The sequence below is a fragment of the Caloenas nicobarica genome, chromosome 10 (genome assembly GCF_036013445.1).
Source record: "Caloenas nicobarica isolate bCalNic1 chromosome 10, bCalNic1.hap1, whole genome shotgun sequence".
Classification (NCBI taxonomy): Eukaryota; Metazoa; Chordata; class Aves; order Columbiformes; family Columbidae; genus Caloenas; species Caloenas nicobarica.
In genome coordinates, this window is record NC_088254.1 from 17,823,150 (window position 1) to 17,837,714 (window position 14,565).

The window sequence follows — 14,565 nt, forward strand, 5'->3', positions numbered from 1 at the left end:
CCATGTTTCTTACTAATGGCTTTGGGTCCCTTCACTTTTTATTCTTGATTACTTTTTTAATTTCTTCTTTTTTGGTGCAGTGCAGGTATTTTGTGTTTGTTGATTGTTACATTCCATGAGGGAGGGAGGTGGATGAATTCAGTCGTAGATCAATCCCTCTACTTAGTAATAAGCTTTTCTAACACGTTTGATAAGCTGCTGTTTGAATTATTTTACTAAACACTTTCTCCATTTTACTCCTTCGCTGTTTCCTCTCTCTGGGTTCTCTTTGGTACAATGGTGGGGACCCATGAATAGAGATGGTCAAGTCGGAAGAAGCGACCTTCATCTAAGGTAATCCATGTTTTTTCTCTTAAAAAAAAAAAAAAAGCCCCCTCCCAAAATCTGTGCCCTCCTCTGAAACAGAAAGGGTAAACATAGGAAAACTCTGAAGTATAGATGCAACCTGTCTTAATATGGTGGCTGTGGTACCCTTCATTTTTTGGATTTTTTTTTTCAATGTGATGGGAAATTGCTGCTGTTTTCTTATTGTAGGTGCTACTGTAGTCACAGTGGTGTTGGTGGCAAGTGAGAGTAAGACCCCATAAAGCAAAGAGCTGTAAAAAAAAAAAAACCTGTCTGTACTAAGAAAATGGGTGTAAATTCAACAACAACAACAAAAAAAGCAGCTGTGGAGGATTTGAGTTGTTTAAGGATACCCGAAAGGCAGCGGGTACTGGGTTTGAACATGGGTCTTCTGGATCCCTGTCTGATTGTTTGGGTCGCCTCTCACCACAGGAGGAATTTTGTGAAGCAATATTTCTTCTGGTCGCTCCTGTGGGTTTTGAAATTCCTTTTGTTCTTGGGATGGGGACTGAGTAGGCCGTTTTCATTACCAGCAATGTAACAGGATTTCCAAGATTTGTGTGTTGCTACATATCTGCATAACTTGCTTTCCTTGGTCTCCTGTAGTATCCCTGCAGGCTTCCATTACTTTTGCATTCTTGTGCTGTCCCATTCTTGCATTATATTTTAACTTGTTCAGGAAACAGACTGTGGCTTTTTATTTGTTCTATAAAGCTTTAATTTGCTATTGAGTAAATAACAATGATATAGAAACTGTAGACCCCAGTATGCAGCTTGAGAACTATACAATATAACTTTCTGCAAAGCAGAATTTGGCTTTTATGAGAACAGTATGCATCTTGATATTTTCCCCATTGGTTTGTACCTAAAATAGAATAATTAACCTCCACTTTTTTTATTCATTACAACTGTGATGTGCTATGTAGAGGAGCCCAACCCCCTCAGGTATCGTGCCAGCAGGTATAATATATTTTTGTCAACAGAAGATGTGCAAAATACAGCCCTTGGAGCTGGACGGCAGCTCAGTGAGCCCTGGTTCCAGGGATAACACTGCCCTGAATGCCGTATGACAGAAAGTGATGGAATAATTGAAGAGCTCAGCACTCTGTTTTTTAATGAAAGCTCTGGAAATTACTGTGCCCTCACTCAGAGTAGCTGGATCCCCCTTTTTCTCAGGTGTGCACACACCACTGTCTCCTGACGCTGGTTGGCTTTGGGTCCTGAGAAAGGGAGACAGGGTTTTAAACTCTGGTCCTTTTTGTCCAGAATAGCCAAACTTCTGTCTTGGTTGCTGTCACTGGAATTTTTTTGGTTGTACCCTATATCTCATTACATTTTTGAATCTTTTTTTTACAGACATGTTTTTTGGACCTTTAGCTGTAAGCCGTAGTGGCAGGTTGTTCAGTTCTCAAGACCTTGGCTTGTGCCTTAGCATCTTTTTAAATAAAATTAAGAGATGCTGAAGCATGGTGTTGAGTTAGAAGTCAAAGCATTGTTTAAAAGAGGAGGAAAAAAAAAAAAAAAGAGCTGCAGCCCTGTGCTCTGTTCTGTTCCAGTCACTAGAGGGTAGGAGAGCTTCAGTTCTTCCCAGGGAAGACACAGTTCATGCTCCAGTGCGATCTCTAAAGAAAAGCTCTGTGACCATCCAAAGGCAGTAAAAATATTTCCCAGCATGCGCTGGAAAAATCTGACAAAGCAGTATTTCCTAGTTTATCGATTCTGCTACTGCACTAAAACACTAGTACTGTACATCAATAACCATCTTTAGTTAGGAAACTCTGGTCTGTGGAAGCTGTACTAGCAGTTTGTGGCAGAACATAAAGGCTAGAAAGAAAAATTGAGTGCATGGGGAATATAGGTGTCTAGGGAAGGCACAAGAGGTTATGGAAGAATAGCCAGAGAGTATGATGGGGTAGAAAATGATGTTGCTGGACGAGATAAAGATACAGGAATAAGGAGAGCAGGGGAAATGGCGAGAGCTCTGTAACGGATACACAAACTCTTATCTTTTTTTTTTTGGCTACTGAGCTGACTCTGGTTGTTGCAGAAGAAAAGGGCTGTATACTTTCTATTTGAGCAGCTGAACTGAGACAGATCTAAATTTCTTCTCTATAGATTTAGGCAAATGAAAGTTTTCTGTTTGAAATGGTTTTCCTGGGTTTTTTCACTGAACTGTAGCTGACCTGTATTGTAATATTTAGCTTTTCTTCTACAAATACAGGCAGAATTACTTATTTTAAAAATGGATAAAATGAATATAACTTTTACAGCTTTTTAAAAAATTCTATGGCCTATATGAAAGAAATCTGTTTATACTCTAATTTGACCATTTTATGTTATCTAAGTGCAGACTGGGCACATCAGTGTCCTAAATGAGCCTTGGCACAACAGTCACAGGGTTCCTGCAGGCTTCCCAAATTCACCCCTGTTGATGGCATTAATACCTGATGCAACCCCATGTCAGATGGGCAGAGGGGTTGACGTGGGCACTGGAGGATACCGTGCACTCCTCACGTGTGTTCTCTGAGCTCCCTTGCTTTTTGAAGAAAAAGCTCCGTTTCAGACAACAAGGAAAACAGCAGCAGTACAAGATCTCCACTCTAGCTACAGTTGCTTCACCGTTGTTACAGATGGTATGGAGGAAGGATTTCAGCAACTTAGTATTGTCTTTTAAATCATCTTGGTTTGAGAGCTGTTGAACTGGATGATTTAGCTATCTGTTGATTACGCAATATATATATATTTTTCACTGTAGCTAGAAGGGAACCATCGCACATTTGGGCGGACTCCCAAGACATGGGCAGCACATCCAGATCCCTCATTTTTTTATGGGAGCTGATAACAGCGTTGTCCTCTGTGGGAGCTGTCTCCAAGAGTGCAGCTTTCTTCTTTTTCTCATGGAGGGTGGCATTGCGAAGGGATGAAGATGCCAGTAGGCAGTATTAATATATGCAGTTATATCTGTATATTGGTGAGCTCTCCTCTCTTTTCTGTTTTTCTTTCTGGGGTGCAGAGGGAGTTGATAGCTGTCCCTGCTGGAGCCCAACACGCTGATGCTCAGTAGCCTTGTTTGTCCCGGGTGGCTTGAGTCTCACTCCGAGTGCCTCACGTGCTATTTCCAGCATTTGTACAGCTGAATAACCTTTAAGTGTTGAACATCTACGAAGCAAATAAGCAGGTTTGCTTGGGGTGGATTGACCCGCAGCAGTGCAGTCCTGAAACAAAAGCGACACAGTTGCCACCTGGATAGCCGAAGCTGATTGAATAAATTGGCTGAAAGGCTGGCTGGACCCAAGTGCTCCTTGGTGTCTCATCGCGGGCGAAAATCCCTCACTCTCCTTTTTTTTTTTTTAAAAAAAAAAAATTCCGAGTGGGCTGTTAGGTTTCATTTTTGCCTGCCTCATTGTATTTGGCTTTCTCCCACAAAACCCCGTGGGCAGCGGTTCTCTCCGAGCGTTTCGCGGAGCAGAGGGACTCGCTTGCCACAGGGTCACGCATCGTGGCGGCAATCTCGTGTCGGTTCACTTGCCTTTCTCGCTGCCCTCTCCTCTTTCCCAGGGGGAGACTGCCTCTGCAAAATGGTTTCCCCTGCCTAATGAGGAGAGGTCCGAAGAGTCTTCCTATTTGCGTGTTGTTGTTTTCTCAAATGGCAAATTACGTGGCCCAGTTTCGATGCTGACCTCTTCGCAGGAATTGCAGCAGGCTTTCTGTTGTCCTGTCTCATCCTTTTAAATGAAAGATGTGAGCGATGGGCTCGCTTCACACTTGGCCACCTCGCCGTGTCATTTAAATGTACAATTTTTCTGCATCTCTTTATTGCTTCAAAAACAAGTTTGAACTTGGGGCATGTATGTGTGTGTCAGGAAAAGAGACAGATTTGAAAGCCGCCCTGATGCACCAGCGGGGATTCGCTGGGTACCTATAGAGGGAAGATTATATACAAATGCTGTTATCAGGGAGACTCAAGCTCCTAAAGGATTTTGTGAAGCTGGGTCAATGAGCCACTTCTTTCCCCTCCAAAGCTCTGGCATTCTGGCTTGTCTCCTGTTTTTGCCTCTCGGAAGGCAGAATATCGCTCACCTGCTCATTCTTGCCCAGCTTTCTTCTTTAAACCAGAATCAGAAAATAACAAAAAAATTGAAAATTGGTGTGAGAAGCTTTTATATTCATTTTGAAACCAAACTCTGAAAATGGTGTTGTGAGCACTGATTTTTAATTTTTCTATTCAGAGATGTGGGATGTTTTCTGGGGAAATATCCTTTCTAAGCAGTAGGGAGAACTGTGTTCTGTTTCTCATGTGGCGGGGTCCTGCTCCATGACCAGGCCATACTTTTGCTTCAGAAAGCATTGCTCATCACTTATCTGATGTTGCACAGTCCCTAAATCTGCAGTAAACATGGGCTCTTAGACTTTTAAAAAAATCTAGTCTGCTTTTGAAGAGTAAAGCTTTCTGGATATTCTGGTACTTACTATTTTCTTTGTCTGGCTTGTTTGAGGGATGCTTTTTGTTCATTTTTTTAATCCATTTTGCAATGGTGAACTGCTCATAAAGGTGAACTTTGTAGTATCACCGGCTATTTGCTCCCAGAGCCCAGCCAAAATTGGAGCTCTGTTTGGAGACAACCCCTCAAATTCTGGTTTTAAGACTATCTTGATTTTCAGAAGTGATGGGGAGAGAGGGGCAGGAAGGAATAAGCAAACTTGTCCAATATCTTGTGCTCGGGACACGTGCCAACTTCCATCATAAAGCATATGTTTCCTAATTTCCAGCCCTGTAGCCTGATCCTAGCTTCAGCCAGCTTTTCTGTACCTCTGCAAGGCACCTTTACTTTGGTCTGGGATGGAGCCAGAGTGTGAGCTGGCTGACTGCAGAGAGTTTACAGGAAAATCTAGCAGGAGAGGGCTGAAGGACCTGGCATCCAGTCTGGGAGCACAGCTGGAAAGAACTCGGGTTCAGCAGCAGGAGCTGAAATACTCAAGTGTGGAGGCCTCCGTAGCCTGGGAGGTAACAGAGAAAGGGAAGAGCTGGAAAGATGAAACCACTTCAAAATTGTCACTGACTGAGCAGTGATGTCCTACTTTTCCAGCCAGTGTAGAGGAGGGCTTTGATTTTTCTGGTGTCTCATTGTGAAGGCAGGGTGTTTGTTTTTTGGTTTTTTGCCTTTTTTTTTTTTTTTGGCTTGTTTTGCCCCTAAATAACTTTGGACTAATCACTGCACTTCTCTGCCCCATAATAGTTTTGCCAGCTCAAAGAGAGGCTCTGAAGTTTAATCAATTAACTCTGTGTAAATCAGTTTGAAATGAGTAGGTACAGGGTATCAGGGAGCAGGTAAGACTTTTAAAATAAATAATGCGATATCATTTTCTTGCCGCCTGGGAGGCATTTTCCATAGTGCAGGCTTCCTCAGGCAACACTAAAGTTGACTCATTGATGGCCCAGGTCTGTGGGTCTACCACCCATCTGGGTTTCCCCAGACGTGCTGCCTCCCAGAAACTGTGAGTGGAATCTGAGACGCTGCCTGTTTGGCTGGGATTTCCATCAGGGTGGTCAGAGGAACAACCTGCCAAATATCTGGGGAGGCTGCAGAGGTGACCACAGATCATGCACAGAGCGGTTCTTTGGTGTGTGTGAGTAGATGATTGGAGGCACAGGAGACCTGCTGAGCACACGCTGTGTGAGTGACCTGGGCACGTCCAGGAAATCCAAAGCATTCCTAAGGTGGTGGGTTGTCTTGCAGGGATGCGAGGCAAGAAGCCCTCCCAGGTTCTGTGCTGCTGTGTTTGGAAAGAGACTTGTGGTGGTGGCAGAGCTGGGCTGGCGGGGGAGATAGGAATTCATCAAAACATCTCGGCTTCTCTATCCATCGCAACGCTCTAAAGTGATGCTACGTCTTGTCCAGAAAGTAGTGGCTGGAGATCACCGTACTCCTCTTCTGAGATGAGCACAGAGCACTTTTGCAGCTGCGCAGCCATCGGAAAGGGGGTGCATGAGGCTGTTTGCCAGGGCCCACCTGTTTTAGAAGGTCAGAGTTGATGCATTGCAGTGTGCTCTAGTAATACCTATCTGCAGGCACCGATGTTTCCTGGGACCGTGTGGAATCTGGGATGGTTTGAGTACCTCCCAACATCCTTTGAACTGAAAGGGTGGGGTTATATATGCTACAGAACTCGGGTAGGAAGGCCCCCAACACTGAGTGACTCCTTGAAATACTGGCCTAGTTAAAAAATGAGAAGAATCCAAATTTGATTTGAAAACTGAGTGATAACAACTGTTTTTTGTGTTCAGCCTGGAAGCTTTGCAGAGAACGGAATGTTTTGTTTTTAAAAGAAATTGTAACACAGATAATAAACTTTGTCTGTTTTGTTTGGTTTTTTTTCTTTTTTTGTGAACTTACATCAAACACCTCCTCCTCCTCCGAGGAAGGAGTGAAGGGGGAGGAAAAATCCTTGGTCCTAAAGCAGCGAGTACATCACATCAAACATGACTATGTTAAATACTAAAACGTTCAAAGTACAACTGAGATAGATAAAGGCTTTGATGGGAAGTGGATATTTCCCAGGGACATTACAAGCAATAATCCAGATGTTATAGTGTAATGCAACGAGTGTCCATGGATAGATGGGGAGCTCAAGCCAAGCAGAGCCTGCTGTAGGCCTTAGCCCTCCACTCCCATGCTGTTACGCCATATGGAAGCAATCTCCAGGCCCCTTTAATAGCCAGCTTTGGATTCCATTTTCACAGGGCTCATAGAGCTAAGTGGAGCTGTTTTATGGACAAGTTAGATAGAAGCCTTTCCAAGATAAACATCCAATTCGAAATTAGGACATACCAAGCTGCAAAATTATTTTAGGGCATATTTCATGGAAGCGCTGCCATTTTTCTAAGGCGATTGCCAGACTGTAGAATGGCCTTTGATCCCTTGTGGACATTACTCCCTTTTTTATAAAAAGGATTTTGAAATAGTTGCAGTGTTTAGGGAGGAATATATCTGCCGGGACTTTGAAGTATGTCCATGGGAACAGTCATGCTTTAGCTTTTTGGCCTAAAAGATGAACTTTTTTTTTTTTAAAAAAAAAAAAAGGAATAAAAAGAAATTACATTGCAGCTGGATTTATGAATCGAAATCTCGTTTTCTATTTAAAGGTAGGAATTTTTAATCAGTGTGCCAGGAAAGCCAAACGGGGTGTTTAAATAGAAGTATATTAATATGCTTGTGGGATTCAGAGTTGGGTATTTTAACCAGTAAAAAGCGAGTAAAAAATTTTGTGAGTTCACCACCTATGATTTAAGAATTTTGTTGCTGGGTAATTGATCCATAAAAAGTAATCTTCAGACATCAGGTACTTTTGCAATCGTTTTATTTAGCAACAACATTTTTTACTTGCTTTTAAAGCTAACACGTCCTGTTTTACAGTGACTTGTGAAATCTTCTCCTCCATCTCGCTCCCACCTGTATATGACATGATTGAAGCTCCAAAGTGTGGCAAGTTAAAAGTTGCTTCGCGAGAATAAAATATGGCAGGATTTTTACTGCGAGAAGAAAAGTATAGCCTTGAGTTTTAATGTTTCCAGCTCACTCCCCCCAAATAAAGGCCTATTTAATCATCCTCTGTCCAATAAAATATTGCCAGTTAGCAAACCGTTAGCGCAGCCGTGCTGTGTAGGATGAAGCTGCAAAGGTAACAAATGTGGCTCCCAGGTAACCATAACTCCAGGTAAAGTGGCCGGTGGTGTCAGTATTTTTTCAGCCGGCATCAGTATTTTTGATTCGTGAGCTTGGTTTCTGGAAGCAGGAGCTGCAAAGGCAGCAGGTGAAGAGCTAACGCGGACAACGTGCAGTTGAGTGATTGAGGATGTGGAAGAATGTGTCTCAGCCTTTCACTTGGCCATAGGCTTTATGGTTGTGGGCTGTCTCCCCAGAAAGGACAGACCTATGTTTTATGGATGTAGCTGGACACGTTTAAGAGTTTACTTTTAGTTTCTCCCTTCTTACATCTCTCCTCCCCATCGCTCTCCTGTGTCTTCCCCTGAGCTAAGGTAACAGATTGCTCTCAACGCTCGAGACCTGCTCCTGCTGACGCTCGGCCAGGTTAGCTGAATTTGACTTCTCTGGTGGTTTAAGCTAACCCTGCTGATTTTGCTCTGATTCTGAACACCATCCCTTCATGGGGCCAGCTGTGGCAAAGTATGGGCAGCAACTCATCCTACCACCCTCCACTCCCCGCTTACTCCAAGTACCTCTCTCACTTCTGGTGCTTTCATAGCACAGTCAGTTCGAGCACAAAAATGTGGATTTGGGTGTATAAATGTTTGGTGACTTTGCTTTTCAGTCGAGTTTCATGCGGAGCGTGCGACTCTCTGACGTTTTGCGCAAGAACCAGTTGTGGAATGGGCTGGTCACCATCACACTCTTGGAAGGGAAGAACATGCCTGCAGGGGGCTTGGCAGAGGTTTTTATTCTCCTCAAACTGGGAGATCAAAGATACAAGAGTAAGGTAAGTATTAAGAATTTCCTTAAGTTTGCTGAAGCCAATAAGGTACTTGGTGTTTCTTTTACCAGTGTTCCTACCTCACATGGAACTATTCTTGAAACTCTTTTATATAAGCGAGATCAAAACCAGGAGACCAGATCAGGGACATTAACATTTTACTAATATGTTTTACATGCCAGTATAGAAATAGGAAGTTAGGAGTATTGCGTGTATCTGGTTTTGTGCGTTTAACATACTAATCATAATGATGAATGTTTGAAGTGAAATAACGCTACATGCATCACACGTGTTTTGTTCTCTGCCAATACAGAAGTTAGGTTTGCAATGTTAGGTATGCTGGAAAAGCAAACCTGAAATAGTTCTCAGTGCAGGGGAATATTTTTTGTTTTTTAAAGTACCTTGCTTAAAAAGTATGTTACCTATAACAGGAGAAAAAAAAAATCAAACCTCAAAAACTAAACCAACCAAACAAAAAACAAACACTCCTCCCAACTAAAATGAAACCAAAACTGTTTCATGGAAGTCTAACAAATTAATGGGGTTCCCAAAGATACGTGTTTCATCTCCAAAGTCTAATAAGGAGAGGGGCTATAATTAAAATAATGTTCTGTTGGGAAGGCAAGAGCTCTGCGTGTCATGAACTGGAAGTGCAGAGGGAGGAGGAGGAAACAAACCAACCCACTCATGTACAAAATGTACAGAGCAAATTCACAGAACATAATGTTCAGATGTAGATGCATCTGAAACCTGCACTTTGTCCCCCACGTCGGACCTCAAACCAAGGTCACAATATAATGTTTTTATTTAGAAAAGCAGCTTTGAAAAATAAATGGGATGGTTATTTCCGAATAAATTTATGTTACTCCAGTTAAGATCCCTTTTTATGTTTCTCTTTAGCGGTCCATAGCCTGTGTCATGCATCTGCAAAACTGCACTGTTTGCGGTCACAGAAAATGAAAAAGTTTAAAATCAGAAGTCAAGTACAGTGTTGCCTGCAGTGAGTTAATTGCTTAGTATTTCTGCCCGGGGCCCTGCAAAGTTGGGGACTGCTGCTTATACACACTAATAAGACTACAAATTGGCAGTATTTCATGTTCTTTCCTGGAGTTTCTTCAATTTATAAAGTATGATTTCTCATGGTCCAGAAAAGCAGACAAGGTGGGAGAAATCTCACTAGTGGTCCAGCCGATCCTATCTCCTGTTCTCTCGGTGGCCATGCTGATATTGCTGGTGGGTAGTGTAGTGTGATAGGAATTGCAAGTGATTTAAGTTCCAATCTGGTGAATACTCAGAGTAACCTGAACACGTGAACAATCTCACTGGACTCAGAGGGACAACTTACAGATATCAAATTAACTGGATGTTAGTAATTTCAAGGTGGCTCCTTCTTTGCCTATATCTTAACATGGAAGGATTAAAAGTTCTCATTTGGATTCCTGAATTAATTAAGACCTGTTTTCAGATGATTGTTCTCAAAAGGTTTATTCTTGATTTCTTCCAGCGTATGAGCGATGTTGAGTTATGACCACAGTCCACTGAAAGTGGAGTTGATGGATCTACCTTGCATTTCAGAATTTCTCCAGCCATTCATTCATGTCACAGTTGCATATTTATCATTACTGGGAGAAAGGAAAGATAGTTTTTTAACAAAGATGAGGCTGTATGTTATAGGCTGGGGAGCTTCGGATAGAATGACCTTAGTATTTGATGCCCTAACAACTGGCCTTACTCTTGTAGAAGAATTGATATATGCTTTACTGTGGAAATAAGTACCATTTAAGAAAAGTAAATATTATAACTGCATGTTTTCTAGACACTGTGTAAGAGTGCAAATCCTCAGTGGAGGGAACAGTTTGATTTTCACTACTTCTCTGACAGGAAGGATATGTTGGACATTGAGGTCTGGAGAAAGGATAACAAAAAGCATGAGGAGCTTTTGGGAACGTAAGTTGGTAGTGGTGTTTTTTTTTTTGGAGGGTGGGGTAAAGATAATGTGACTTTTATTATTTTTTTAATTGGTCCATTTATCTTCATTACCAGTATCATACTATATGTTTCTCTCCTCTTTGTCCCTTTTTTCTGTTAGATGTACTTTTGTGGCCTTGTCTACATGTGGGTCCTGTTACCTGGGTTTGCTTTATTTGGGTAGTCTCTTCCCAGTTGCCTCTGGGTTTGGTGCTCCACACTATTGCACAAGCTTGTGCTGTTTAAAGCATCATTTTCAGGGGCATCCTCATAGGTGATCTACCCATCTCCTTGACTGATACCAGATATTGTCCCACTGCATTATTCTATTATTGCTTCACATTCTCAAGTAATGATCTTATGGTGCATTAGCAGATGAGACTTTTTGTAGTTTAGCAGTTGAACTTTTTTATTTCTTAACGGGAACAGAGTATGGTTCCTACTCTTATGTCCTGCTTTTTCCCACTCCATTCTTAACTCCATATTATTTTGTACAGTATTAGTGCAGTCTTGGTTTCCTAGTAGTAACTATATCTTTCCTCCTGTTGCCTCCTCCTTTCTTCTAGCTCACAGTGTTTTCATCTAGACCCATCTCCCCAATCTTTGCACAGTTGGCTACATGCAGCAGCACCAAGAACCATTTAATTTACTGGAGTGCCTCTTGGGTCTGTCCGTGATTATCTGCTTGCAGGACCAGTGCCCAAACCTCTAGATTCTTAGGAGCAGGGATCCTGTTTGCCATTCTCACCTGACAAGCGTTTCACAACTTGCTGGCTAAATAACAGTAACTCATAAGAACATTCTCTTACTTTAAGCATTCAAATAGTTCAAAACTATTCACTGAAAAGAACAATGCCCTTTGGCTCTACAAATGTTTGTGGTTTTGCAGAGCAGGAAATGCTTTCTGGCTGAATACTGTTGCTCATCCCATGGAGAAGTGGCTGAAGATGAATCTGTTCCTTCCATTCTCACAGTTGCTTTTATTACTTCTGATATTCTGTTTAGAGTTAGGAAATGTAACAGCGTTTGTGGCTTGTTCAGTCTTCCTGATGCTGGAGCAATTCTTCCTTAGGTTTTTTCCCCCTCTTATTTTTTTGTTTTCCTACTGGTTTCTGGCAGGTGGTGTTCAATGTGGCAAAAAAAATCATCAGCAAAAGGCTTATTCTATTAGTAAAGATGTCAGTACTGGGAAAGTCTGTGTGTGTTAGATTTACCTTACAGTTATTTTTGCTGTCTGTATGGAGAGAAAATATTACAGTCGTTGCCTTAAGCACAGCAAATTCACTGTAGCATCAAACCAGGAAAAAATTATACTAGATTACAAAGAGCGATTGCAAGAATAGGTAAACACCAAATGTGTAATATCAAGTCTTGTTTGTACACTGTGGAAACTTTTGACACTCAATAAATAATATTTTATGGCAGGTTCAAGTGCAGTCTGATCTGGAAAAGGAAAACAGCATTATGAGGTGCCATGCTTACTGTCTCCGTGATTTCCAAGTTGAGTTTTGAGATTTCTGGATTTCACAACATCACTATAAGAAATAAAATGCTTGATAGTTATATGCGGTCATTACATACAGACATACAATCCAACCGCCCTCAAGTAATTTACATGTTTTTAAGGAAAAGGGAAAATTTGCTGGATCTTAATGAATCTGTGGTCAATTTGTGGATACAATTTGGATTCATTATGCTCCCTCAGGGTTGTGTAGGTTCAACTGTGTTGGTTAGACCTTTAAAAAAAAAATATATATATATACACACACACAATATTTAAATGAAGTTGAGGAGATGCACAACGTGGAGTCATGTCTGACAATCCAGACTGCTGAACTTTTGTGGGATAAAGACTTCTGTTCGTTCCTTTAGACTCAGGATTTTACGTAGGATGGATGCGTTAAGCTCCTGGAACATGGCTCTTCTCCCAGGCATAATTTGGTTTCAAGGTAAAATATTGCTGTTCAAACAGGACCTGAAGTGCCTGTGGAATAAGAAATGTGTTGGACCTCCTGTACTTAACACTAACACCTGCGGCTTTTGTTTGCTGCTGATCAAGCAAAGAAACTTTCAGTGCGATTTCACATCGCCATTCTACCACGAAATGAACCCTCACTGTCAGTGCACATCACACGCCAAATTATTCTGTTCAGCCTACCTGCCTTCTCCTTAGGTTTTCAACTGGATCCAGTTTCTCCTCCTCACTTAAAATGCTGCGGCATTGAGAGGTTCAGGTGCCAGGGGCTGACATGGAGGGGTGGCTGTGTTTTGGTGCTGGATGAAATAATCCCTCTATTTAGTCTGCACAGAACTGTTAGTAACATCTATTCAGTGATTTTTTGTGTCCTTGGGGATAAGAGGCGTGCTATAAACAGGAGATGTTAATGTAAATTTATAAACAAAGGTGTTAATGTGTGCAGAGTTTGTCCAGGCAGAGTCACATTGTTTATGCCAGGTTGTTAGAGAGCGTTTCTGCACTAAGGGATGTGTTTTGAAAAAGGGATGCTGCAGAACGTAAGAGTTTTTTCTTCACGCATTTACCTCAAGAAAGAGGTTTTACAAAAATTGCTAGACTTAAGCCATGAGTTATGAGGCTGGAGTGCATCCAATATCTTCATGATGAACGTCGCCAGGAAACAGTGTCTTTGCAACAAGAAACAATCCTGATTTTAAAGGCAATGCCGTTGGGGTGGAGCAGTAAAATCTGCTATAGCTGCGTCCAAACCTGTCATTTAAATTTCCTTAAGCTATATGAAGAATCAGATAACCAAAATTTAGCTGTAGAATTAGTCAGAATAAGACCTTGTTAATTGTCTCCCTGACACCTGTGGCAATTGAAATTCCTTTTCAAGTATTAATCATAGATGGCATCATCCTGTATACTGTGATCATGATTCTGACCTCTTTTGTGAAGGACTTTCAAGAATTGCAGGGGAAAAAAAATCACAATGTTGTGTGCAGATTTGTCTATATTTATTTCTGTATATTTAAGGATACTTATCATAATTTGATAAGCTGTGGATTGAGTAATAAAATCCAACTCCATGGCTACTGGTAAGAGGCTAAGCTCAGCACCTGCTAGTGAAATTTTAACATTTGATTCCCTGATAAAGTGAAGCAAATAATTTAACCTCAGATTTACTGTTCTCAAGTAATATTTATCTGCAAAATGAATAAAAAAGGGAGGCAAAACAGTTTGGCAAATGAAGATGAGGGCTGTAAGTCAAAAGAAGAATCTTAAATGAAAACTAAAGCTGTGGTGTAATTCTCTATAGGACTAGAGGTTAATATAGAGGTGTAGACCTCAATATTGATCAAGAGGAGGGAGGAAAGCATTTAATTAATTGTGGCTCAGAAAAAAAAAAGTTATACATTCGTGTGCACAATGCACTCAACTTACAGAACTGTGTCCCCTAAAGATAGGTCATGTATATAGCCATATGTGTGAAAGCTTATACCTGAATTTAATATGTGATGTAGCAAAAGATGACAACAAGCAGAGCTATCCTGTTCTGAAAAAGGCTTACTATCCTGAGAATTTAACTCAGGAGATAACTTCTATCACCTAAATTACAAATAATCTGAGAGTTTTGCCCTTTGCATTTGGATCAGGCGACTTTTGAGCAAAAAGTGGATTATCTCCATTAGTTTTATACTGTGCCCATCACCATAGTGTCCTACCACTTCCCTGTGAAATAATTTTCCATAATAAGTCTTGCAGATAGAAAGCTGAGAAAGAAGGAAGAGTTTCTGTTTCAGGAG

General features: G+C 41.3%; 1 protein-coding gene across 1 annotated transcript in view; it reads left to right on the forward strand.

Annotated features, from left to right (window-relative positions):
- MCTP2 (multiple C2 and transmembrane domain containing 2) overlaps positions 1-14,565 on the forward strand; it is a 104,096-nt gene that overhangs the window by 21,869 nt on the left and 67,662 nt on the right. The window contains exons 7-9 of the mRNA XM_065641376.1: positions 298-333; positions 8,677-8,841; positions 10,652-10,782. Of these exons, the coding sequence (XP_065497448.1) occupies positions 298-333; positions 8,677-8,841; positions 10,652-10,782 (332 nt within the window). The remainder of the gene's footprint in view (positions 1-297; positions 334-8,676; positions 8,842-10,651; positions 10,783-14,565) is intronic.